The sequence below is a fragment of the Phocoena sinus genome, chromosome 5 (genome assembly GCF_008692025.1).
Source record: "Phocoena sinus isolate mPhoSin1 chromosome 5, mPhoSin1.pri, whole genome shotgun sequence".
In the NCBI taxonomy this organism is placed as follows: Eukaryota; Metazoa; Chordata; class Mammalia; order Artiodactyla; family Phocoenidae; genus Phocoena; species Phocoena sinus.
The window spans coordinates 26,691,783-26,719,711 of NC_045767.1; the positions used below are offsets into that span (position 1 = coordinate 26,691,783).

Below are 27,929 nucleotides of genomic sequence, written 5' to 3' on the forward strand. Positions count from 1 at the left end.
AAACTTAACAGGAACTTTAGCAACAGGACAGAATATAACATTGTAAATCAACTATACTTCAATAAAATAAGTAGATAAATAAAAATAAGTAAATGGCTAAATGAAACTTAGATTTATACCTAGGCAATTGGGAGAATCTGACATTTTATGTGCCAGCATATAGTAGGTGCTCAATAAATAACTACTGAATGAATTTGGGGAGGGGAGAAAGCATGTCTCAGTGGCTCTTGGCATTAATTGCCTCCCCCTACAGATACTATAAATCCCATTCCTGTCTTTGAGCAGGGATTTAAAAACAGGACTCTAATAAAAGTAGGCATATCTTCATAATCAGGACAAGCTTTTGCTTTACTCCACATAGTTATAAAAAAACGCGGGGGGGGGGACAAAGTTCCCCGAATTTCTAGATGGGAAATGGTGGTTTCTGTACTGCAGGAGTGCAGACCGGCCTCGTGGTTCCTGAGGGCGAGATGTGTAACTCCTCTTCCTCCCCATGTTCTTGGCTGAGACACGCTAAGGGTCAGTTTGTGGAAATGTAAGGAGGAGGCGATTTCAGTATCTTCGTGTAGAGAGACGCTAATGAGGAAGTCAGGCTGTAAAGGCCAGCAATAGGGAAAGGGAATTCAACTTAACTTGTAGTCGGGACTGTTTAAAAAAAAAAAAAAGGAGGCGGGAATAAAAGAAGTAGGAAAAATTGGGGGGAGGAGAGAGACTAGAAAAGGAAAACCAGAAGAGCAAGGAAGGAGTGTTATCTACGCAATTTGTTGTTTCTCCTGCTCTTCCTCTCTCACTCCCTCCAGAAGCTAGAAAAATTTGCATGCACAGCATTCGGAATGGGAGAGCGGCCTCTTGATTTGCAGACCCGTGAGGAGAAGCGCCCACTTCACCCTTCCCCGTTCCCGCCGCCGTTTTCCCCCTCTCCGGAGGATGGAGGGCAGTCCTCGAGACCCAGAGAAGCGGTAGCCCAGGCGGATCCCCCTGGATCCAGCAGGTTTCAAGCAGCGGGCAGCTCTCTCTCCGGCAAAACCTCCCCTCCCTCCTCCCTCCTCCTCCCGAAAAGGAAAAAGATCGAACCTCTAAACCGGCTTTACCCCTCCCCCTCTTCCTGGGGGAGCTAAAGCAGAGAGTACAGTTCTGTGATTCACTGGAGAGAAAAGAGGGTGGAGGCAGCAAAGAACTCCGAGTGCCAAAACTAAGTAAGTTCTCTGACAAAACGCACGCAGCTTGCGGCGCCTCCGCCGGGCCACCAACCCCGCGGAGGCCAAGTGGGCTTGGCGTGGAGCGTGCACGGGGTCAGGGACCCACTTCGGTCCCCGTGCGCTCCAGCAGCGGAGAGAAGGAACCGCTGCTCGAAGTTCCTGCGGAGAAGAGGTGGTCTGCGGTGGAGGGAGATCAGTAAAGCGGGCTGTTTTTGTCATTTCGCCGCCTGGTGAGTGTCGGGGAGATTGGCAAACGCCTCGGAGAAGACCGAGAAAAATAGCTGTGGAAAAGTGGAGAGAGTGATCCGGAGGCCGGTTCACTGCATGCTGCTTGTTATCTGCATGGGTAAGAGCTCTTTTTCGGCGGTTCCACTTCCCAGTACTTTCCAGGTGACCGAACTGCCGGACCTACGGTCGACCCCGCAACCAACGGTGCGCGCGCCCCCGGGAGAACCTCACTCCTCCACCTCGAGGGCGAAAAGTTATGGCTACGAAAAGTTCCTGCCCAAGGTGATTATCAATTCCTTACTTGATTTTTTTTTTCTCTTGAGAACTTTTGGGTGGAGGCATTAACTTTTTGTGTGGAAGCTACTTTGGGGAGCGAGGAGGAGGAGGAAAAAGTGCGATCTGATGGAGAAAAGCAACTCCTTGGTCTTCGACACGTCCCATCCCCTAAGCCACCACGTGTAGAAGATTAAAGTTGTTGGACGTGTTGACAGCTGAGAGGAGCACGGACTTCTTTCCAGGTGGAGACCCCTCCACCTCCACCGCCTGTTGGTTCTACCCCTCCTGCGTGCATGTGTGCGCCAGCGGCAGCGCGCGGTGCGTTGTTCTGCCTTGGAGTTTCAGCCGGGACCAGAGTGAATGGCCCCCAGGGACTGCGCGGGACCTCCGCCGCCGCCACTTCCTCCGCAAGCCTGGGTCTGGCCCCGAAAGATGCTAGCCATGGGGGTGCTGGCAGGCTTCTGGGTCCTCAGCCTCCTCACCTACGGTTACCTGTCCTGGGGCCAGGGCTTGGAGGAGGAAGAGGAAGGGGCTATGCGACCTCAAACTGGAGAGAGACCAGAGCCCAGCATAACTACCATCTCCCAGCCCCATCTCATTTTCATCCTAGCGGATGATCAGGGATTTAGAGATGTGGGTTACCACGGATCGGAGATAAAGACTCCCACTCTTGACAAGCTTGCTGCCGAAGGAGTTAAACTGGAGAACTACTATGTCCAGCCTATTTGCACACCGTCCAGGAGTCAGTTTATTACTGGAAAGTAAGTGTTACTGCTTCATATATTTATTCCTCGGAGATATATTAAGCACTTGATTATGATCCAGCTCCTAACTTACTGGAGTTGCAGAAGATATGGGGAACTAAATGTATGAATGAGTGAATGAATGAATGGATCAAATGCATTTAGTTGTGGTGGGAATTAAAATGGATGTCCTGTTGATGATCTTGAAAGTCTCATCACTAGTTTAGTCTCATTTTTCTTACTCTCAGAGCCTGCTGTGAAGGGCCTTCAGAGTTTTAAAATGAGATCAGAACTTGTAAACTCCCACTTACCAACCAGAGGTCTCCAGAAGTGTTCTCCTTTTCTAAATCTATTTTGGCTTTTGAGCATGTTCAGATTTTGTTTCAGGTGTCACAATAGAATTCACAGTCACCATCATTGATAAGAAAAACAGACCAAATTTTTTCTGGACTCTTGGTTTCTTCTTCTTTTTTTTTTTTATAAATTTATTTATTTTTGGCTGTGTTGGGTCTTTGTTGCTGTGCATGGGCTTTCTCTAGTTGCAGTGAGCAGGGGCTACTCTTGGTTGCAGTGCGCGGGCTTCTCATTGGGGTGGCTTCTCTTGTTGCAGAGCATGGGCTCTAAGCATGTGAGCTTCATTAGTTGTGGCACATGGGCTTCAGTAGTTGTGGCTTGCAGGCTCTAGAGCGCAGGTTCAGTAGTTGTGGTGCACGGGCTTAGTTGCTCCGCGGCATGTGGATCTTCCCGGGCCAGGGCTCAAACCTGTGTCCCCTGCGTTGGCAGGCGGATTCTTAACCACTGTGCCACCAGGGAAGTCCCTCTTGGTTTATTCTTAAATCTGGGACTGAATAATCAAAGCCACAGGTAATCACAGAGAGAAGAGGGGCCAAAGAAACGTATGGAAAGCAGTGTAAAATCTGACCAGTGTACATGTGACTCTATTTGGGTCTTTGATAAGTAATTTTCTCTTACAGGATCACTAAGGAAGGCAATGGGTAATTACCAGGGTGGTTCTCAAAATAGGAGAAGATAACAGTTGTAAATGCTCAGCATGAGTTAAACTTCATCTGAAGTTTTCTGCTGCTCCTCACACATCTGAGAATTTTCTGATTAACTCTAAGAAAAAGCAGATTATTAGGATGCTTAAGTAAGTGTTTTTAGTATTATCATTGCTTTGCTAAACAGCTAAGTATTCTACTTAGGGTGTTCACTCATTTTCATATTTTTACTCTATCCTGTCAGAATGTAGGTTACTATAACTGATTTGCATATCCAAATTCAGCCTGTGGAACTGAGATAAACTAGGAGACGCAGAGGTCCAGCTGCCACTGGACAGAGGTGGAAGAAAAGCCTTAGTGGTTTCAGTGTATGAGTCTTGTGATTTCAGTTCCAGGGGACCCTTGCTTCAGTGAAGTTGTTCTTGGAATTGGATCCTATAAGAGTAGCCAGTATCCATTGGAAAAATAAAAACTATTTTGTAGTAATCTCTGTCTTGCAGAGACTTTTGCTTAATATACGATTTCTACTGCTTAGCAAACTGTCACAAGTTAGCATCACTGCCAGAAAAGAAAAAAAAACAGTCCTTTCCTCTCTTTAGTGGGAGAGTAAAGAAGACTCACTGTACTTCAGAGTCATTTTAAAGGTTAACTGTGGCATCAGAAAGTCAAGGGCATTTGGTATTTATAAAGGAGAAGATTGTTGGCTGGAAAATAACAAGTCCATTTGATGGCCTGTGGGTCAAGTTCTTCATGTCTAATCCAAACACTCTTATATTTGGTTTATGAAATAAATGAGTCATAAAGGCTCCCTGAACCTCTTAAACTAAATTTATAGAATTTAGATTTATTCAGATAACCAAGAGTAATTGAAGAGCATATAACTAAATTGTATGAATTTATCTTTCACAATAGAACATTTGTTTAAGACTTTTCACTAAAGAAGTTCTTCTTTAGTTCCTAAACATTATCTTGCACTGATAAAATATCTAGGTTTTATCCTTTAATATTTATGAAGCAGACATGAGGGTGGAAATAAATCCTCCGTTTTCTTTGCTGTCAAAGGTTGACTCTCCTGTCTTTTCAATGCAAACATCTCATAAGAAGATTTATTCTCCTTATTAAAATTTTCTGTTCAGTGTAATAAGTTGTGTAACTGTCTTATAGACAAAAGTTTCAAATAACTACTGTGATTTGACTTAAATTTCTGTTTGAATTAAACAGTTGAAGACATTTGCACTTTCAGTTCTCCTTTTAGACAAATTGCTGGAACCTTCCTTAAATGAACACAGATGTAAGAAAGAAAGTGGTTATAGAAGCCTAGTTCTGGGTCTAATATTCATAATGCAAGCCCAGAGAATGTGGTCATTTGTCCTCTCCATGAGTACATATCTATGATTTCTGGATCCTCTAAAGTTAAAAAAAGCAATAAAAATGTAAATGGCTGAGTTATATTAAGGGAAAGAATAGGTTATGTGGAATATGATAGAATTCAAATATCTTCACATTTATAAAGAAAGAGTTTTAAGTGATTGAAGCTGGAGCTACTTTTGATACTATTAACAAAACAATCCTCCCTTTATATTTTGCTGGAGTCAAAATGTAAAAATCTATTCCCTTATACTGCACAAATCTTAATAAATTCCAGATTCTTTAATAATTTATGTCATATCAGTCTGGCAATATTGAACATAAGCCAGCCTGTCAATAAGCATTCATTGTGTGCAGATCCCTTTATTGGAACTGTGAGGAACAAATAAGTAAGCCCTAATCTCTGGACAGTGATTCTCAAATTTGCACAGAAAGAATTAGCCAAATGGTAGTAGCTAAAGTGCAGATTTCCAGGCCCAACCAATGACTCAGCTTCAGTGGTCTGGGGGTGAGCTCAGAAATTAATAGTAATTTAACAAACGTGTCAGGTTATTCTAATAATGGTACTAATATAAATTGAGTGTTAGTATTAAATGCTAGCATCTACTGAGCAGTTACTGTGTTCCAAGATAATGCATTTTTATCTCATTTAATCTTTATAACCATTCTATGAGGTAGTAACTATTGTTACCCCGTTTTAAATAGTTGTGGCAGTAGATTCCAAGAGAGGTAGTGATGCAGAAGTTCTGTACACTGGACTTTGAGAAACAACAGTGTAGGTGTTCAAAGTTAGACTGGTAATATAAAGGTTGATTGAGAAAGCAGCTGCCTACATTTGGTTTATTTCAAAGTAATTTTTTCACCTTTTTTTAAAAATAGTTTTTCAAATAAAGACATGTGGACATGACATCATTTCTTCTTAAAAGAGAATATAGTGAAGGCCTCAGAAAGAGAATTATGAGTTTTGCAAAATTTAGATGTGTTTTATGCAGACTTTAGAGTTGGCAGTCTGAGCTGAATTCATATCTTGGGCAATAATTTTGTGTTTTTACTATTTTGTTATTCATTTTTCCCACTTGAAATACCATGATGATCATTTTTAACAAATGCAAAGGTAACTCAAATAATGTGTATTTGTAATAGAATATTTGATAAATTAATTTCTTTTTACAAACAACCCCTGCCCCTTGCCAAGGGTAATCACACTCCCAATTTCTAACACCTTAGATTAATTTTGCCTGTTTTCAAACTTCATATAAATGGAATTGTAGAGAAGGTATTTTTTCATGTCTGGCTTCTTTCTCTTAACACTATGTTTGTAAAATTTATCCATGTTGTTGCCTGTAGATATAATTCATTTATTCCAATTACTGAATAGTGTTCTTTTATATAAATACACTGTAATTTATTCATCCATTCTGTTGAAAGACATGGGTTGTTTCCAGTGTTGGACCATTATTAATAGTGCTGCCGTAAACATATTTGCAAATGTTTTTTGGTGAATACAGGTGTACGTTTCTCTTGGGTATCTATCAAAAAGTGGGATTACTGGATTATCGGGATATGTATGTTCAGTTTTTGTAGATACTGTCCAGCAGTTACCCAAAGTGGTTCCACCACTATACACTCTCATTAGCAATGTATGGAAAGTGCTACTTGCTTCACATCATTGCTGACATTTGGCATCGTCTTTTTCATTTTAGTCATTCTGGTTGTTATGCACTGGTATACCATAATGGTTTGATTTGTGTTTCCTTGGTTACTAAAGAAATTGAGCATCTTTTCATATTTTTGTGGACTGTTTGGATATCTCCTTGTATCTATTCAATTTTTTTGCCTGTTTTTTCCATCAGATGCTGGCTTTTCCTTATTGATTTGTGGCAGTTATTTTTATATTCTATTCCTTTGTCAGATATTTGTATTGCAAATGACTTCTCCCATTCTGCGGCTTGCTTCGTCGCTCTCTTAATTAAGTTTTTGGATGAACAGAGGGTTTTAACTTTATTGTAGGCTTATTTATAATCTTTTTCTTTATGTCCTATTTGAGATATCTTTGACTAAATCATGATCATGACAATGGTCTTTTTTTAAGTTTTATAGCTTTATTTTTCTATTTACATCTATAATTCATCTGGAATTAATTTCTAATATGGTATAAGTTAGGATTCAACCATATTTTTTCCATATGTAAATCCATTTGATCCACACTATTTATTAACAATGTCATACTTTCTCTACCTCACTACAGTGTCATCTTTTTCATAAATCAGATAAATGTACATGTTTGGGTCTGTTTCTGGACTCTATTCTGCACTATTAGTCTCTTTGTCTATTCTTGTGCCAATCCTACATTCTCTTAACTACTATAGCTCTATAATAAATATTGATATCTGGAATGTAGGTCCTTTTACTTGTTCTTCTTCCAAAATGCTTTAGCTATTCTTTACCAGTTCACTCACTTTAATATGAAAGAAGGGAGGGTATGGATGTACAGATTCAAAGAGATTGAAAGATTTGGTTTTGGAGAATATGAAGTAGTTCTCTTCTGAATTATTCTACTTTCTAAGTGAAATAACAAATGAGGTCATTAGATGAGAATGAGGATCTTAAGGTTTAAAGACAGAGATAGAAAATATTCTAGGAAAGGGAGAAAGTGAATTAAGTAGGGCAGTACTGTGAAAATATTGGGCAGCAATGAGAGCCCATCTGAGATTCGTGGTCATAAATTTAAACAGAGACCAGTCATCGCTTGTTTTTCTTGCTCCATGTTCAGGTACTTGTGTTCAGAAGAAGCGCTGTTGAAGAGGTGGATTTAACTAGATTTGGACCTTTGCCAAATGAATAGAGTGGGATTGTGGACTCTAAACTTGGCAAGAAAAAGGGAAAAACTATAAGGGGTTTATGTTCTCTAAAAAAGTGCCAGGGTCAATGGATTGACTGTCTGACTAGGGTTGAAGTGAGGATACCACAGTATACTTGGAAAGCTGAAAAGATAGATAATGGTAGTTGGAGAAATGCATGCTTGGAATCAAAATTTCATAAGTAGTGCAGTTTTAGAAATGATAGGGGAATGGTGCTAAAGTGAGATGGAGGAAAACATCTTTGGAAGTGAGGAAGGCAAGGTATTGGAAGGGCAGGAAGTTGGATGGATCACTTGGGTGGATATTTAGACCATTAAGAATAATGGGAGAAATTGTATTAAAGAGCACAGAGTGAGCCAGTTGCTGGAATCATCTATGACTGAGCGGTGGGAGGGCAGGGCCTGGAATTGGATAAAGGCCTCTAACAGGAAAGATTGTGAGTCTCTAATCTGTTGCCTGACTTTTCAAAAAAGTTGCACCTTTAAAAAGAAACAGGAGGGCTTCCCTGGTGTCGCAGTGATTGAGAGTCCGCCTGCCGATGCAGGGGACAGGGGTTCGTGCCCCAGTCCGGGAAGATACCACATGGCGCGGAGCGGCTGGGCCTGTGAGCCATGGCCGCTGAGCCTGTGCGTCCGGAGCCTGTGCTCTGCAACGGGAGAGGCCACAACAGTGAGAGGCCCGCATAATGCAAAAAAAAAAAAAAAAAAAAAAGAAACAGGAGCCAAACCGTGTAGAAGTGCCAGTGAGGAACTAAGAATATACCCAGTCCCTGCTTCAGACTCTTCGATAATTGGGGTATGGGTAGAAGACCAGCCCTGAGTTGAGAGGATAGCCAGCAATCAGCTAGAGCAAGAAGGTGGAAGAAATGTCCAGGAAAGAAATGAGATCATAGAGGATTTTGCTAATTACAGACTTTCAGTAACAGAAGGCTCCTTGGAAGGAGTTAGGGAGTTAGAAGGGGAGAAGGATTTAATTAGAGCAGAGAATGTACAGAGATATATAGAGATTAGAATATGAATGAAAGCAGATACATTGGAAAGATTGGAGTTAGGATGAAGATTCAAATAAAAAGTCCTGAAAAGTATGGTGGGATTTTTTCCAGATGATCTCTTGGGAAATGTTAAGTGTCAAGTTTTAATTATAGCTTCTTTCTAGAGATTGATTGAGCTGGGCCTCCTGCCTGTCCATAGCCAACCACTGCAGCCACACTGTGTACAGTCAGGCACATAGTTAGGAAGTCTGGGGGTTTGGTCCAGGAAGACAAGGTCTATGTAGACCTCCTCTATGGACTGCAGTGGGCTGTAGAAGCAAAGGAATGTGTCTCCCAGTAGTTTATAAAGTATTCTTTTTAGATATGAAATTATCAATTAACAATTACCCTAGTGTTGAAAACCCTGAAAAAGTAGTTGAATTCTTTCAGTCACTTTCACAGGAGAAAGATTCAAGAAAGCAAAGGGGAGTAGGGTTTGATCATTCCAATTCATAGGCATGTGGTACATTCAGAAATATTACCCCCCCACCCCCACTTAGATCATAAACATCAAGGGTCATGCATGCTTCCATCCACTTCTGTTATCCAAGACCTAGTTTTAAGTAGTGTTCTACCACTTAAGAGTACACAATAAAGATCAGTTACTAAGAGTTCACTTATTACATTCATAAATATTTAGTTAATACATAAATATTTAGAAAAATGTTTATGGTTAGAAGTTTGGAATAAACAGGAGTTTTTCCCAAGCCTCACTTTGGCTTTAGAAAATGAATGTAAGAGCAAATGGAGAGGATGGCTTTAAAACCTTACATATCCATTTCAAAGAGAGTGGCTCAAAAGACAGCAGCATTCAACAAATAGCTGCCTTTTCCTATTTGAGCATATGGATTTTTCTGACAGTAGAATCATGGTCAAGTAAGCTATTGGCACACCCTTATGATCAAAGCCCCTACTTTTAAATGAGTCTTTTTAAAAAGACACCCTTTGAAGTGAATCCCTATTCAGGTAATTCTGGTGAGTTTCCTGAATAGCTGTCCTGAAAGGTGGAAATATATCCAGGTGCCGAGGTTTCATATCATTTTGTTTCATCCGTATGGCCTCTCCCAGAGATCAAAGAAGGCAGGACCAAAAAGGCTTGGAGCCCCTGCTTCTAATAGGAGCTCAGAATGAAAACGTCTTTTATTTCAAAGTTTAGTTTCATTTGGACTTTTTCCTATAGCAATATTATGGAATTAGTTTTTATGTAATCTTTTTCCGTACTTTACTTTGATATAATTAGAGTGTGTTGCAATGTTCTTTTCTCATTCCAGATATTAAATATTCCCAGGAGTGTAACTTCATTGAGACATTCATCTCCCTGTGTGCTGTATTGCAAAAAACACTTTTTGTGTCTTTTCCCTTATTCCCTCTGTCTTCTAATTCACCCAACACATTGGCTTTACTCAAACATGACTATCACTACATCACCACCCTCGGCAAACTAGGGAATTCCTAGTTCCCACTGACTACCACAGAATGGGGAAAGAAAGTGATTTTAACTGAGGGCCTTCTTGTACTAGTTGCTTTTCAAACATCCTGATATTTGATCTTCACATCCACCCTGAAGGTAAAATATTTTTATTATTTCAAAAAATATGTATCACATATTTAACAAATGTCCTCATTTTATGGATGATATATGAATGTTTTAGAGAAATTATACAAGTTGTGGGTGGTCATACAGCTTCTAAGCAGCAGAACCTATATTGGAACCTAAACTCGTGTGGCTTCAACAAAACCCTTGTTGTTTTCATCACCCCATTCCATCTGCCATGAAATTTGTAAGCACCTTAGTCCTGTCTTCAAAAAAATTTTTAGCCTTATCTTTCTCTGTCTTCAAACTCTCTACTCCAGAGAAAAGAATGATTCACTGTTTCTCGAGCACGGCTTATACTTGACTTTCTCCCTCCTTCTGCACATACCGTTTCCACTCCTTGGAATTCACACCCTATCTCACTTGGCCCAAATGCCAGCCACTCATTAAGTCATTAAGACTCAGCTAAAATACCATCTTCCTTATACAGGTTTCCATGATTCCTTAGCCAGAAATACTTATTCCAATGATGACCTTACATAATTATTTCTATTACTGTCATATTAGGCATGATTTTCCACCTGGTTCACACGCTGGCCCCCTGAGTACCAAGACTGATTTATTACCTCCATAAATCGTGCAGCAGCCAATCTAGTGCTTTGTACTAATAGGCACAAAGAATACCTGTAAGGAACGAATGAATGAATGAAAAAATGAATAAACAATCATTTAAATATTTCCGTCTGGCAGGCAATGTGACAGAGCAGAAAAGACATAAAATATGCAGTGAGGAAATCCGAACTAGAGTACTGATTCAGCAAATTTCTGTGACCCTTAAATGAGTAATTTAATCTTTCGGAGACTCCATGTTTTCATCTGTAGGATAGGAATAATGATAATCTCAAAGGTTATAGCACTTGAGATAACATACATGAAAATAGTTTGAAAACGTTTAAGTATTACATAGTTTTTAAGTAAACATTCTTCTACATTTAGAGCTACAGCTCCATAATGTTTAATCACATACTAACTTTAAAAGAACTGACTACTTGTTCTTTATAAAAGTTGTGGGTATACTCATATCTCTTTTCCAGTTTCAATCTGTAAGCACAAAAAGTTAAATTCCATGTTTCAATTTTAATATATTTTACCCACCAGGATTTCTCGTATATTTTTGTTCTGAAATGTCCAGGAAGGTGATTAGGGGTATATTTTTTAAGTTTCTACACTTGGAGATTGTGTGTGTTGTTGCTGGTTGTCACACTTGGCATGCTGCTGTCGTCATGCTTGGCCGAATCTGCTGGAAGCCTGCTAAGGCTGTGACAAGCAAAAGTAGATGTATGTTTAAACAGTGACATTAAGAGTACCATACTAAATGAGAAGAATTAAAAATTGGGTAATGGAAAGGCCAGTGATTAATTACTTCAAATTCCTTCAATCAACAATCATTTTCAAACATTTTCTTGAATATCATTACTACATCTTATTCAGCTTTGAATGCTAGCTCACCCCAGGGACTACCACTCAGTAGGTGTGCAATAGAGTTTTAAAATAAGACATTGTTCTAGGCTTCATGGTGATTGAAATTTCACGTACTTTATGATCACTATTTCATTAACTTCCTAGATGATTATATTGCCTGCAGCATTTGAATCCACACTCCACCCTAAGACCTGAGTGAAATCTCTGCAACACAGTCAAAATCATGCCACTCCCTGCTTTAAAATCTTTTAGAAACTGCCATTACCTGTAGACTAAAGCCCAGTTCCTAAGCATTCCATATAAGGACCTTCAAAATCTGCCCTCTGACAAGATTCGGGTACAATCTCCCAACACTTTTCCATTTATACCCTCTGTGGATTATCACTGCCAGGGTACTTATACTTTCCCACAAGGGCTATGCCCCTTAACCCCCCTGTTCCCTTCTAAGCAGAATTCCCTTTGCTAGAATGTTCTTCATCCTCCTCTGGGAAAACACCATTGCATCCTTGCAGACCCTCTATGTCCCTCATCTCCCCTCCAATACTTCCCTGATCATTTTACACCTTTATACACATTTTCTTGGGTATAACAAGATGTGGCAGCCAAAAAAGTGATAGAATTCTTAGAATTCAAAGGCATGTTGCACATGATTTTTTCCAACAAAGAACATTATTGATCATTTTAAAGCAATAAATGGGACTCTTCACTCACCAGACAGAATCAGTATCATGTATCCATCATATCACCAACACCAGTCTACTAACCACCTACACCTGGCAGGAGAAAAGCCAGATAATAATTGCTAGGTCATTGTACCCTTGCTGAGGAGATACATTGATACGCTTTCTCAATACTTGGTCGTTCTCCAGCTTGCTGGAGAGGGTAAGGGAACCAGATCTGGATGAGAAAAAGGCTGGGGAAACTAACAGGACCCTGTGAGAGTACTGGGTTATTCCATGCACAGTGTCCATACAAGCTGGATAAGCATGGTTTGGCAACGTTCAGAGTCTGAGAAGGTCCAACCAGTAGGTGGACACAGTAGCAGGAACCTGAGTGGCAACCAATACTCGATTAAATTAAATTCACGACCACAAATCCGAAATAGGCACGCGTAAATGCCCCAGTGATCCTCTAACCTTCCTCTAGTATATGTCCAATTCTTCAGAACTACTATTTCAAGATTTCTCATCTCCTCAGATTGCCAATATCCCCTCATCAGCTCATTACTTTTCTTCACAATTCCACTGAGAGGAAAGAAGCAATAGTGAATTATCTCTTTCCTATCACCAGTGTAACATTTCCTGACCTACGGGCATCGACAGCCATGTCTCTGCCTTCCTTCCTCCAGTAGGGCATTGAAGTGCTCGAACCCGTCAAAGACACGTGCCTCCCAGAGCTCCTTCTCCCCTCCTCACGCACCTGAGTCCTACAGTTTTACCGTTTCTCTCCTTCGTTATTAATTTTTATGTCTCTACAAAATCATTTCCATCAGCATGTAAATGAATTTAAGTTCATTCTGTCTACAAACAAAAGCAAAGCAAAAAAGTTAATTGACCCAATTTCTCTGCTCTCCTATCTAGCAAAAATTCATGAATTATCTGTACTTGCGAGCTCCGCTCTGATTATTAATTTATACTATATTAGTCTATACTATAATTATCAATCTATAGTATAATTTTGATAGTATGATATGATGCTATATTGTATTATGTATGCCATAATGTATACTAAACATATATTATACTATATTATAATATACTAAACATATACTATATTATAATATAGTATATTATACTACAAATGTATACCATAAATGATCATTAATTTTAAGATTTTTAATAAATCTGTAATTTATTACAAATTTATAAAAAGATTGTGCCATATTCTTGAATCTGAAGAGCTCAAGAATTTTTTAATTGTTTTATTAGACTTAAAAATTATCTTTGAGATTGAACATCATGAGGTTAAAGACAGTGTTATATCCTTTGAACACATCAGGTTCTTGCATAGATAAGGCCATAATAAATGTATAATAAATGTATGTAAACTGAATAATCCATACTCGTCAAATTAAAGTTTAATTTAGTTTAGATTTTTTAACACATTTAAAAATATAAGCTCAAATACTTGAAATCAGTTTTTTCTTTGATCCTTGTTTGGTTGTCTTTGTAATGCTATAAAATTAATTTAATTGTACATTTTCTAGCTAAAGCATTTAGTTGAAGATAAAATATTGGGAGTGGAGATGTACCATTTATGTGACATTTAAGGAATATATTTTGTATATGTATACTATTCTCTAATATATTTTCTCAAATCTATTTATATATGTATTATATATCTCTCTCTCAATATATTCTCTAAGCCTCATAACTTGGGGATAATTATTAATATCCACATTTTACATAAGAAGAAATCAAGCTCACAGAAGTAAAGTGTCTTGGCCAAAATCCCATAGTAAGTAATGAGACTAGAATTCCAACCCCCAAAATTATGATTTTCTGCTACATTATTCAGATGGTTGACAGGAGGGGTTAGGTATAGCTGCATAGCTTATCTTTAGAGTAGAAATAAATGAATATCTTATTTAAGTGAAACAACAAAAACCTAAATATAGTTATTCTAAGAACCAGAAACTCATTTCAAACTGGCTTTCCCATTCAGTTTGGGAAAACTGGAATCTGTTCTTGCTCTTCATTTGTTTCACATATAAATTAAGGATAATGTTATTAGTTTACCTATTAGAATTTGTAAGAATACTTAAATTATTAATAAAATTATCAACCACCTGGAGAATTTGTTAGAGCATTTATTCCTCTGGGCTCTTCCCCAGAAATTTGTTTCAGAAGGTCTAGGGTGAGGCCTGAGATGCCAGATCACTAACAAGCTGCTTGGTGATAGTGAAGTTGCTCGTCAGAAACCACACTGATTAACACTGCAATACACTTTTTTTGTTGTTGTTGTTGTTGTTTTTTTGTTTGTTTTTTTGCGGTACTGGGCCTCTCACTGTTGTGGCCTCCCCCGTCGTGGAGCACAGGCTCCGGACGCTCAGGCTCAGTGGCCATGGCTCACGGGCCCAGCCGCTCGTCGGCATGTGGGATCCTCCCGGACCGGGGCACGAACCCATGTCCCCTGCATCGGCAGGCGGACTCTCAACCACTGCGCCACCAGGGAAGCCCTGCAATACACTTTTAGCCTTTAATGTTCCAAGACTATTTATTACCATCTTTATCTCTCTTTTTTTCACCATTTATTTAACACCTACTCTATGCATATGACTATTTAATTAAGTACTATCCAAGCTTCAAGTGCAGTTGTGTTTTTCCTCCTGTGTTCTACAATTGAAAGCTTGTTTCAGGTCTCAAAGGTCTAACTTTTGAAGAGACACCTTCTCTATTAATGTGTTTCTGCTCTCCCATAGAATGAACGATAAAAAGATTCCTATTTTGGGCAAAGCAGTTGACTCAAGAGCAAAAAGCAACTGAATTTCTAAGGACTAAATCCTAAAATTAAAGATGCTAGGAGATAGACATTTTGGCACACTACTCTTTTCTTTTAGAACCTTTCTACTACAATGACAACTTGAAGAAAGTGGACGTTTATTTCAGGGTCTTGTTTAAATTAAACTATGGATTTGATCTAATTTGCATCAGTCTCCTGATCAATCCATGTATATCCTAATTTTCTGTAGTGTTGTACGTAGTCTGAATTAGCTGAGGAATTCATTGTAATTGTTTGCCTTTAAAAGAAAATTGGGCCATTTGGATCAGTAGTCTGAGAATTGCTAGAATAATTTAGTGATTTGGTTCCAACAATAGAACTTTTCAGGTCTGGTTTCTGATACGGTTCTGAATGATCTCAGATGTCAAAATAACAAAACAAAAAACATAAGTAATTTAGAGTTTTGTTGAGGCAAATGTTTATATTGTCACTTAATCCTCACCACAAATCTGTGAGGTAGGTAAATGTTACTATTTCTCATTCTTGTAAAGGAGATTCCCAAAGTTAAATGCATATCCTTAGATGTTCTATAGGGAAGAAAACTAGGCATTGACTAATTTGTCAAACTCAGTGTAAGCCTTCATGAAGCTTCCCATTACCATTTGATGGTTCATGAGGTAATGACCCTTGATTTAATTGGGCTTCTTGTTTTTGTTTCCTTGAAATTCATTCATTATTCATTCATTCATTCAATACTGAGCACCTACTCTGCCAGAAACTGTTCTAGGCACTGGGAAACATATCAGTTGACACAACCTCCAAAAATCCCTGTTCTCGTGGGATTTATTCTAGTGCAAGGAGACACAAATAAATAAAATATATAGTGTGCTAGAGGGCAATATGCCCTGAGAAGGAAAACATAGCAGGAAACAGGATGGGAATTAAGAGGTTAAGGGTTAAGGGTGAAGAGAGCAATATTATGGAGGTCAGGGAAGGCTTCACTAAGAAAGGAGGTGAAGGAGGGGGTCTCGTATGTTGCTGCTCCAGGCAGACAGTAACCACACAGGCCCTGTGACAGGGGCACCCCTGGTGTGCTCAAGTACCATCAAGAGGCCAGTCCATCTAGGCTAGATCAGAGAGGGGGTAGGGGAGAGTAGGAGGAGGTGAGGTCAAGGCGGTTAAGGGAGCCAGATCCTGTAGTGCAATGAAGGCCAAGGCAGGGAATCTTGACTTCCACTCTGAGTGAAATGGGAGCCATTGGAAGGCTTGGAGCGGAGGGGTGACATGACCCAACTTTGGTGTTAACAGAATTGCTTTGGCAGATTATTGAGGATAGATCCTGGAGGTAAGCTTTGCAGCAGGAAGACCTAGTAAAGAGACCATCGCACTAACCTGTGTGAGAAGTGATGGGGTGTGGAGAGCAGTGATGGAGAGGGGTCAATTCTTAGTACATTCCACAGGTAGAGCAGACAGAATTTTTGGATGGACTACAAATGGGTTGGATGGTTGGAAAGAAAAAGAGGAATCAAGTACAACTTCAAGGTCATTCATTCTGCTATTAGCAAAAAAAAACAAAAACAAACCAAAAAAATAAAATAAAAGTGCTCACTCAAACAGGTAAAGTTACTACTGATCACAAATTATAGGAACTTCTTTGACAATTACATTGTACGCTTCAAAGCCCATCAATGAAAAATAGCCTTTGCTTCTCCATTCTCCTTTGCCTGACTCCCTGAGGTTTGAAGGATTGCAGTAATATTTTTTTTCATTATATATATAATATATATATTTCATTTCACAGTATAGTTTGGGGAAAGAGTAGTAGATGGGGGTCAGAAGATCTGCATTTGAGCATTTGGTTCTGGCTCAGCCACTTACTAATATTTAAAAACAAAGACAAAGCAGCATAGGTAAATGTGGAAGAAGAGGCTTTTTAGGGCAAGGATGGCTGTCCATGGGCCCCAAGGCTGTCCCAGGATGGCATTGACTGGGTGAATTCACCATTCCCATCACTTTACCAGATTGGATTTACAGGCACAAACTCTGCACATCCAGAGTTTCTTAGATGGTTGATGAAAAAAGAAACCAACGAGAAGAGCCAAAGTATGAACTCAACATTTCTATTTCCATCATGCTGAAAATGCTGCTCCTTCAGACAGATCAAATACCAAGTGTCTGCAAACAAACATGCACACACCTACACATATCTCCCTTTCTCTTGGATTAATGTCAGTGCCAAAGAGTCTGGACAGTGCTTTGTGGTTGGCCCTGCACCTGTAATTTTAGAGTTATGATATTAATGCTTTACTTCTTATATTACATTGTTTTTAATTTAAGGTACACCCATTTTGTTTCTCAGTTTAAAATGACTAAAAATAGAATATCTGCTTTTATTTTTAGAAAAACAGGCATTTTTTTTAAAAAGTCCCCCTTTGGTGATCTCTTCTTTTTGTTCTTCAAGTTAGTAAAGCACTTCCTAAATAGCTTATGAACCGCCCTGAATAAGTTGTATTACTGCTGTTGTTTTCTGGACCAAAGAGTCAGTCAACAGCTGTGCAGACCCTGAGAAAAGGTTTATTGAGAGGAATGTTTGTTTCCGTTCATTCACCTTAGTTACCCTCTTATTGAGATCAAAAGGTCCAACCTTGTCTGATGTAACAGCAAACCCACATTTTCCTTTTCTTGGATTTTAAGGACAAGCACTGCAAAAAATCTCTTACTGATGCAAAAGATATTTTTCAATGATTTATTTCTTAAAGAATGCTGAATCTAAAAGAATCTTTCGCAATTTCAGATCCCTCCTGTAAGTCTCTTAGTTTTAAATCTTTGTGTGAAACTGTAGTCAAGCCACATTCTCTTGTCACATAAGTGTTACTTCACTTCCCAAGTGCTGAAGGCCTTCCCCTGGTCTCTGAAGCAAGATTTTAGTATCACATCCCTGGCTGTCTACACAGGAACCACACTGCTGTCTCTTTCTCCATTACTTATTTTTGACCTCAAGGAGCTGGCCAGTTCACACATGTTTGCCTGCCATAGGTAAATTTGTTTATTTCCTTGTTGGACTTAAAACTTGTTCTGTGATTTACAAACTCCATTTTTTTTTTTTAACTGTGGAACTTTTTATTCAAGTGAATTTCTTTGATGGAATAGCCCAGTATACAAAACATATAAAGCAGAGCTGCTGGCAGGGGTTCCCACCCTCAACCCCTTCCTTCTAACGTAGACTCAGGGCCCCTCTGCCCAGTCTCCAGGGCTCCTGGGTCATTGTTTGAGATACTCAGGCCTATTTAATCTACTCTGGGAGTAATTTTCCAACATGTCAAGGAAGATGAATTACTGACTGAATGCTACAAATGAGTACCTTTTCAATAATCTCTCTCAAGAATATAGAATACAGGCATCAGTGTATAAAAATAATGACACAGAAGGAGCAGCAACAAAAAGCCACCAATCTCTTAAACACATTTCTTAAAGAAAATGCTTTGATTACAGCATATTTTTTTTTTTTACAAATTATGATGTTCGTTTTGATGCTTTTAAAGAATCGCTAATAGCTTTTAAAGATGAGACAATTCAGTAATAATCTTGAGGTATTGTAATACTACAGTGGAGGGGGCATGCAAGACTTTAACACCCAAAGGAGGGGACATGGAGGTACGTGGAAAATAATAATGAAACCACGATGCCTATACAGCGGAAAAGGCTTTTCTGGTGTCAGACTTTCAAGGTTTTCTCTTGTCATCAAATACCATTTCAATATCCCAGTAGGGAGAAAAGAGTAGGAGGAAATTGCTATTCAATAACTAAGTTGTAGTTAACATGTTGTAGAACAGTTATTGGGAACTAACATTTAGAATTTGTTCTCCTTTGTAGACTTTATAAAATGCCTACTATACTTCAAATGACTCATTATTATTTCTCCAATTCTACAGCAGGAGAATCAGTTGTTCAGATGAGAAATGAGAAGTTGATAAGTCAAATAGTAAGAGAGGAAAAGAGAACAAAAATTTAAGAGACAGTTAGTGATAGGATGGACATTACTTAATACCTGAATGAACATAGCTTGAAGTAGAGGAGAAACTAGACGGTTTTCAGAAAAGTTCTATTCGGGTGATTGGTAGATCGTAGTAACATTAACCAAAACAGGCATTAATCAAAATTCATAGTGGAGAATATTCAGACTTTAAGCCAAGCTATTTGGCTTCATATTTGTCCTCCATTTTTCAGAAACAAAATACTGTTTGGTACTATGCAACCATATACAACATTCTGATGAAACAGTTAATCCTATGTTGATTGTAGTTGCCAAATGGTCTAAAAAGAAATAGAAAGTGAAACATTAGCGAGTGTCTGTAAAATTTGTGTTTAAATGCTATACCTGATCGTTGTACCTATATAAATAAAAAAAGATAGCAAACTGAGGCTCCTCTAATAAATGTTGAAATTCATAAAAGATAAAACATGAAACATAAAAATTGTGAATCACTATATTGTACATCTGTAACATATATAATATTGTACATCAACTATACTTCAATTTTTAAAAAAAGATATGAAACAAATGAAATGCTGTTTCTCTCTTACTCTGGCCTTTCATAAAAGTTAAATATTCTGTCTCCCTTGAGACTGTGAAATTGTTCACAGGTTCACATATGTCCCTGATGTTCTAACAGCTAAGTGTCTTGGGGAACTTTATTACTCTGACTCATGTTTGGCCAGAATGATTCAATATTAGGGAATTAATTCACTAGGTCAGGACTGGTCTGTGCATTTGAAACATTAAACAGAAGATTTTTTTTAAAGGAAATGTCATGCATATTTAGAAGTAAAGCTGTTAATGGGACGGAACACTGCACTGAGGGTAAACAGAAATCATTTCTCCATCACCCCAACCCCACAGTATGCTATTGGTTTATGAGGTATATGTTCTGGGTGAGCCATTCAAAAATATGTCTGCAGCAATTTGAGGCATATTACCTAATTTAACAACATTCGCCTGCAAAGAAATATTCTTTTCAGACAGTTCTAGTTATTATTACAATTTTTATAGTGCTTTAAAGTCACTATTTTAAGAAGAAAGTCATCATTTTATCCCCCTCCCAAAACTCAAATAGTTTTGATTCTGCAGAAGTTATTAAAAGGGTAAGGGAAGTATAAAAATAAAAAGAGTGTGTATAACCTGTGTGAGGGCTTTGGCCTTGAAAGAAAAGCAGGAGAGAAATAGTGTGGTAATTTTAAAAGTAGCAGGTTCAAAGAGAGCATATTTTCAAGATACAGACAAACACTTGAAGAGGTGGGTGAAGGCATAGCAGAAAATAGAGGGGAATTTAGCGGAAAGTAAGTGATTAAACAAAAGAGAGAGGTAAAATCGTGCCACAGTTGCCCTCTTCTTAGCCTGTTTGAAATCTTATTTATCCTTAAAGATCCAGATCAGTGTTTTCCAAATATGCTATGCCTTAAGCCCTGTTATATATACATTAGTATATATATATATATATATATATATATATATAAAAGAGCTAAAGACAAAATATTCAGGTTAATATATTGAGAGAAAAAATAGCAAATCTGTGATGCAGAGACCTGACATTTATCAAAGCTAATGGTTTACAGACCTTATTTAATTATCATAGGTGTCTGGTTTAGGGAATGTAGTACCAATAGGAAAATAATTAATGGATTCCTTAACCTCTCTACACATGGGAAAACATGAGACTGAATTCTGTCTTTAATCATAACCTTGATAACACTGTTCTTGGCTACTGGTTAAGCATATAATTTTTTATTTAGCACTAATTTTGCTTCTGTAACTCTCCCCAGTTAGACTGGATTTTCATAGTGCAGTGCTTTATGTACAGGAACACTAAGTAAGGTGGCTGATTTTTCATCTCCTTTTTTACTGGGCCGCCTCATTCAGTTCAAGTTTCATCAGTAGAACTGCTGTTCAACTTTCTTTTCCATGGTAGTTTGGAAGGAGAGAGTAAGATGAAATAGAGGCTCCAGGCATTGGCAACAGCTGGAAGGCATCCCTAATTAGATTCCAGGCAGACTTGGGCCATGTTTATAATTTTCCGTATGCTGGCTTACAGTTTCTTTTAAAAAGGTTCCCAAAACAACATGAAAATTTAAAAAGATTTGCTGCACTTGTATATGTCACACAATACAAAGCTGTTTTCTTGAGCACCTTAGCATGGAACATAGAATGGTAATCACTGACTCCTAACTTAGGGGATGTTGTCCAGAGAGGATGGTCTTAGAAGGTCTATGTGCTTGACCGATTGTTATTTATGCATAAAAGCTTTACAACTGCCATTACATCATGAGATTAAAAGATGTATTTAAGCCATGTAGATGAAATTCTGTCTGACTTTTAAGGTTTTTCCTCACATAGGCAATTTGGAGTCTTTCTTGCAAGTTAATGTTACTTTTTTTTTTTTTTAAAGAAACGTAAAAGAAGAAAACCATTGTGTTCAATATACAAACAAATCAGTGGGCAGGAACTATGAGAACATATGTTGTGCATTTGTGCGTATGGTTTTGTGCTCAACAATAGAGAGAGAACTTGGAGTTGTTAGGTTTTGTTTTTCAATGTTGTATACTGGAAAGATGGATTTAAAATTTTCCTACTCGATGGAATTAAAAAGCACATTTGTTGCAGAAGAACTTTAAAGACCCATTGCCATTCTCAAATAAATGGCTAGCTGACTTAATTTTACATTTTATTTTCCAATAAAATGTATTGCTTATTAGCTTTGCAGTCATACAGGATTTATTTTTGTATTCACTTTTCTCAGGAGAGGTTTCTGAAATTAATTTTTTAAAAGAAGATGTTTAAAGATGGTAATAAAGATACATAAATAAAATGGAAATAAGATATGTAAATAAAAGCTATGTAAATTTAAAAATACCTTAGGCAGAGCTGAATATAAAAGAACTGTCATCATCCCGAAGCATCAGATATCACATTGAAACCTTAATGCTATTAACTTACTATGTAATGAGTCCTCCTCAGGCTGCCTCCATAAACCTAGCCTTGCCTAAAAACATTTCATAATTATGAGCAGCCCACAGTTATTTAAAACACTAATTATTCTAAAGTAAAATGTATTCTCTATGTACGACAAAATACATAATTATGTAGGTTCGTCTTACCTGTACAGTTGCAACAGCTTATGAAATGGTCCATGGCCACCATTCTCTTCGTTCTGCCATTTTTTTTCATTAAGCCACTGAAATTACCTTACTAAATTGCATATTGGATGGTACTCTCGACAACGGGGCACCTACGTCTTGCTTGGCACAAAAGACCCCTCACAAACCAGCCTCTTGCTATCCTCCCAGACTCCTTTCTCATCACTCCTCCAAGACTCCTTTCTCATCACTCCTCCAAGTACCCAAGTACCTACTTACATCTGATCATGTCACCATTTCAAGAACTTATCTCTTTTTCTTACTTTTATGCCTTTTCATGCTGTTCCTTTTGTAATGCCTTTTACCCCTTTCTCATCTTGTGATTTATCCTTCAAAACTCAAGTCAAATTTTACTTCCTTTGTTTATTCCTGCAGACGGGTTTCTCCTTTTTTATTCACACATTTTATTGACACTTACCAGTACTACAGATCTTCAAAGGCACAGGCCTTGTCTTAAAATTTTTAATTTGCCTTGTATCTGACATTACATGGCATATAGTAAACAGTCACTAAATATTTATCAAGTGAATATGTGTCTTACTTGTTTCTAGTATATTTGTAATATTTCTTAATATTTTTGCTTTTCATAGCTTAGATCCTCTTTTTTCTTAACTCTTTATGTTCTAAGGGAACAATATATTAACAACACCCTGTAAAAAAAGGAGGCTCCTTTATTATTATGAATAATTTGGATCCTAATTTTTTTTTATTCTAAGTGTTTATTTTTATAGAGTAGGCTTTATCTCACTTTCTTGCAAAATCACTATCCTCCCCAATATTATTCTCATATTTTTAGACAAAGAAATTTTAAAAGATATTTTAATTTTTTTTCAGCTTGGGCATATAGCTCAATGAATATTCAACCTCTCCAGTGTTGACTTGAAAAATTATTATATTTCAATTCAAGTCTGTTTTGTTAACTTGTCTCATCTACCCATTCAGTCTTGTTTAAGAGATGGGGTTCAATGAATACTTGGTTATAATTTAAATTATATCTTGTTCCAGTTAATTTGAGAGAGGCCTAAGTCAGTTGGAAATATAAAGACAATGAAAAGAGAAAGGGAAAAAGAGAAATTATCATCAGACTGTAATCCAAAGAGCTACCATTTGGATATAACTGGCAAAGAAGCATGAATATATATTGTGCATTTTCCAGATATTTTATATCCACTTGTATTTTATCACTAATATCAGTATATCCTGTGGATAAACAGTTATCTTATATCTCTACTATAAATTTCAAATCAAAACTTTTAAAGTTATAAGATTGTTTTATCCTTACTGAATAATTTAATTTTACTTATTATAAGTGAAAAGATTTTTTATTTTTTACATTTCTTAATATATTAATTTTCTGATTAAAATCAAGATACAATAGGGAGAGGCTGAATTATGTAATTTGTCTTCTCATAAGTAAGATGATGTGTTATTATCCCAGAACAACTTGGGAATGAGTTTTGTTTCTGTAGCAGCTTTGGACATAGTCAGTTTGCTTAAGTTGGAGTTACGTGATAGCTAAACAATTTCCAAAAGGTAATTTTCATTAAAAAAAAAAAAAAATCCAGAGAAGAAAATCCAAAGCCTTCTCTGATTTAAAAAAATGATGGTTATTTTCAACCACATAAGCAGGAAAGTTCCCCTTCCTAACCAATTTTAAATTCCAGTTAAGCTTCTTCTGTCCTTACTTATATTCAGTGGGATTAGAATACTTACCATAAGCTATCATTTTCATAACTTATAAATACCTTAATTCATTCCTTAGCCTTATTTCCTTGAGCTTTTGTTTTGTGGAGTGTTTTTCTGTTTCATCATGATTGGGTTACACATGTAATAAGAACTCGATGTGAAGTAAATGTTAGCAAAGCACTTAGTTTTCATAAACTATATAATGGTTTATATAGATATATTTATACTCTAATTTATATATAATAAATGTGTGTGATTCAAAAAGAACATTTTGTGACAATAGCTAATTTCCTTACAAAATAAACAAAACTTATAAAATAATATAGACTAGATAGAATAGAATAATCCAACCAACTTGCATTGTTCCTAATAGAAGTTAATTTACATGAAATTTTTTCACATAAAAAAATACATCAATGAAGATAAACAGGTTGCATGTATATCTACTAGGCAGTATCATTTAAGTTTCTGATATTGGGACTTTTTAACCTATAAAAATGGCACTTTATACCTAATAGGTATATTAATAAAAAGATGATACAATGTTAAGAAGTCATAAATACTATTAAAAAAATAAAGCAACTTAAGGAAAAAGAGAGTGAGAGGAATTGCCCTATTTCTATAGGGCACACAGTGTAGATGTCTGTGAAGAGGAAACATTTGCAACTTGAATGAAATGAGGAATAAGGTAAGCCCACAGTTGGTCCAGGCTGAGGGAACAACAGGGACAAAGGGCCTGGGATTGGAGCCGGCTTGGTGTTGTTGAGAAATGGTCAGGACGCTGGTGTGGAGTGAACGAGCAGAACATGGTAGGAAATGAGAACAGAGGCAAAATCAGGGACCAGACCATGTATGGTCCTTAACCCAAGAGTGATGAGATGCCACAGAAAAGGTTTTGAGCAGATGTGCCATGATCTAATTTATACTTCAAAATGGTTTTTCTTGCTTTCAGTACCTCAGCCGGACTGTATGAGGTAGGACTCCAAATTCACAAAATAAGGTTAGTGTGTCTCCCAGGATAGGGTGGAATTTGCTTTCTCTTCTCATAGCCACTTGAATACTGGGCTAAGTCAAGAGAAGCTGGTCCACAGAAGTAAACGTTCATCCACAAACAAACCTCTACTACAAAATATGTGCTCTCCCACCTGCACAAATGTAGCCTGACTCCCCAGGCTTCCAAGGCAAGCTTCCCCACTCCTACCCCAAACCCTACCCAAGTGTTCAGAAGCAGGGAACACCACCACACCTCACTGTAGGTTCCAGGAGCCTCCATAGCTTATCTATCTAATGCTGGCCATCTGGCAAGTATAGGGCCTTGTCCTTCATCCCAGGCCACTAGTGGAAGAGTTTGGTGGAGTTAGGGCAGCATCGTAAATAGGCAGCTCACAGGTCATTTCCAGTCCTTTCACTGAAGCACCTGTACAGTACTATCAGAGGATCAGTGAGGATCAAAGAGTCCATTTATTTTGGCCTCTGGACAAGATCAAAATCTCTAAGAAAGAGACTTGTTTATGGTATTCTTTGTTTCTATTAAAATTACAAAATTGTCATTTGCAATGTTTTTATAAAAAACACTCTTGTTTTAGCCACTCAGAACTTCATAAACTATTCCCTATTCAGCTAAATATTTTCATGTTTTGCCCCAAGCAGAGTGAACATACTTGCTTTAAAATTTGAGCAATTGCCTTTAACTTTTTTTTGAATATTTCAGCTATAGAGATATTTCAGGCCTTTTTATAAAAAGTGTGAGCTCAAACATGCTTAATGTGAAAACACATTAACTTAGAGATTATATTGTCTAATTAAAGACATGGTTATCTATTTTTCCCTCATCTCAATGAATATATGTCCTTTATCTTTAGTTTGGAAACCTTTATAATTGTAATAGCACTTTAATCAAAGGTAATCAAAATTAGTGTGCTTTGAAACTTTATTTTCTTAACACATTTTGGATAAATCAGTGCTCTTTATCCTGAGGCATTACATTATTCATGAGTTGTTGGCACATTTAGGTAAGTACTTGTCAGTAACCATGAGGATCCCTGGGTGAGGTTTTAGGTTTGCTAAGGCTACAGTCTACACAAACTGCAAGTTTCAATACACAGAAAAAAAAATTCTGACCAAATAAAATAAAGTGGAACCGAGCAAGCGTGTTTAAGTAGATTTCAATAACATTTCTAAACTTTTGGTTTAAAAAGACTCAGTTACCATACTACAAATGGCTTAGAAACATTATCTTCATAAAATATTAAACCATAGCCCCTATTGCTGGAAGATACTAAAAGGCAACATTTTCTTTAAAAATTACATTAAAAAGTATAATAGCAACATTATTGTTCCTGCAATGTAGAATCTGTTAAAGGATTTTGAAGAAAGGCAGCACGGCATTGTAGAAATAACACAAGATTTGGGATCAGAAAGCCTCATTTTGGACTTTGAAAGTTGTGGTTTAAAACACTGTCTTTCACTATGTGATCCTAACTAATTCATTTTACCTCCCTAAGATTCAGTTCCCTTAACCATAAATGAGGATTATAACAATTATGAAGTTTAAATAAAGCAATATGTAGACTGGAAAGCACTCTGCACATGTCATTAGTATTTTCATGGTATTTACTGAGCTCTAGTCATATGAATTTGGTGCTTGGAAAAAAACCAAACAGATTGCATCCTAGTAGTTTTCTCTATAATAAAAACTCTGGCACAGCCCCTGCAGGATGGCGTGGAAGCTGGGCTTCTGAGTATATCTGTTGATTCTTTTTTCCAAATTTTCTTTTTAATTACATAATCACTTAGATTACCATGAGTCCACATAGATTTAGGACCTAAAAGAAGTTGGTTAATTGGTTGAGTTAACATGTAACTAATAACCAGTGTGTCCACTTATTTTAATAGATTTTAATGAGAATTGGGGGGAGGGGAGGGGGAGGTAAGTGTAATACATCTGCCATAACTGCTCAAGGACTTTCTCAAACTAGACATAAGTGCCACTGGATCTGACAAAACTCTGAGAAGTGGCTTTAGTGTGTTCCTGATAATGAGTGTCTCCGTTTTTCAGTTCCTGTTCTACCCTTCCATTATCCCCTGCCTATGTTAAAAGTACCTTGATCTCCCTTTCCTCAGATTTATCCAATAATTAATTGCATCCATCTGGCATAGACTCAGAAACAGATGCTGTGTGCTCACATATGCTAAAGAAAACAGTCAAGAAACTGAGAGGGGGGATAAAAAAGAACATAGCTCTGTTTGTAGGGGAAAAGAAGGAGACCAGAAATAACATAAGACAGATAAGTGCACAGAGAATAATAAAGAGGAAGCATTACTGCATTAGAACAAATTGGAAATTATTTTTAAGAGCTTCCGGACATCTGGCTCCTGGGGTGTAGGTGTTGAATGTCCATGGACCTTTCAGAAACAGCGCAAATTTAAAAGGCATGGCTCTATTTTCAGTAAGTGGGCCATTGGTGGACTGCTGGCCAGTATGAACTGGCTTCATCTCTCTCGCTACTATGAGATAAATTCCCACCTATTGGTAATACCTGTACATCAAAAAATGCCTGTAACTATGGAAATCTTTGTCTTTGGGACAGTTAGTGCAGTGAAAGATAAAAGAGATAGATGTGGGCTTCTAAAGTATAATCTATGTTGAACTTTAATGAATGAAGATATTTTGGTTTTTTGGAACATAGAGCTTCCTAAGTATTTTGTTTGAGGCAGAATTTGAAATAAACATTTTATTTATTTTCTTTTATAAGTATTTGAAATCTATATCCTCATTAAGGATGAAAACAAGCAAATAATATGAAATATGGGTTTATTTACATAAGCTTGAAATTTTGTTCTATTTCATACTCCTTTCAGATTATACTTTTTAAGATCAGAGAAAGCTACT

The 27,929-nt window shown here is 37.4% G+C and overlaps 1 protein-coding gene across 9 annotated transcripts in view; it reads left to right on the forward strand.

Moving 5' to 3' along the window:
• Positions 1-699: 699 nt before the first annotated feature.
• The window catches only part of CAMK2D (calcium/calmodulin dependent protein kinase II delta), a 468,012-nt gene continuing 440,782 nt past the window's right edge, over positions 700-27,929 (forward strand). The window contains exons 1-2 of one of the 9 annotated variants that reach the window (XM_032632325.1): positions 829-1,429; positions 1,590-2,464. In XM_032632325.1, the coding sequence (XP_032488216.1) occupies positions 2,064-2,464 (401 nt within the window). In that variant the 5' untranslated portion in view covers positions 829-1,429; positions 1,590-2,063. Of the gene's footprint in view, positions 2,465-3,420; positions 3,594-27,929 lie in introns of all 9 variants that reach the window. The other 8 variants (XM_032632333.1, XM_032632326.1, XR_004349959.1 and 5 more) reach the window with 8 other exon arrangements.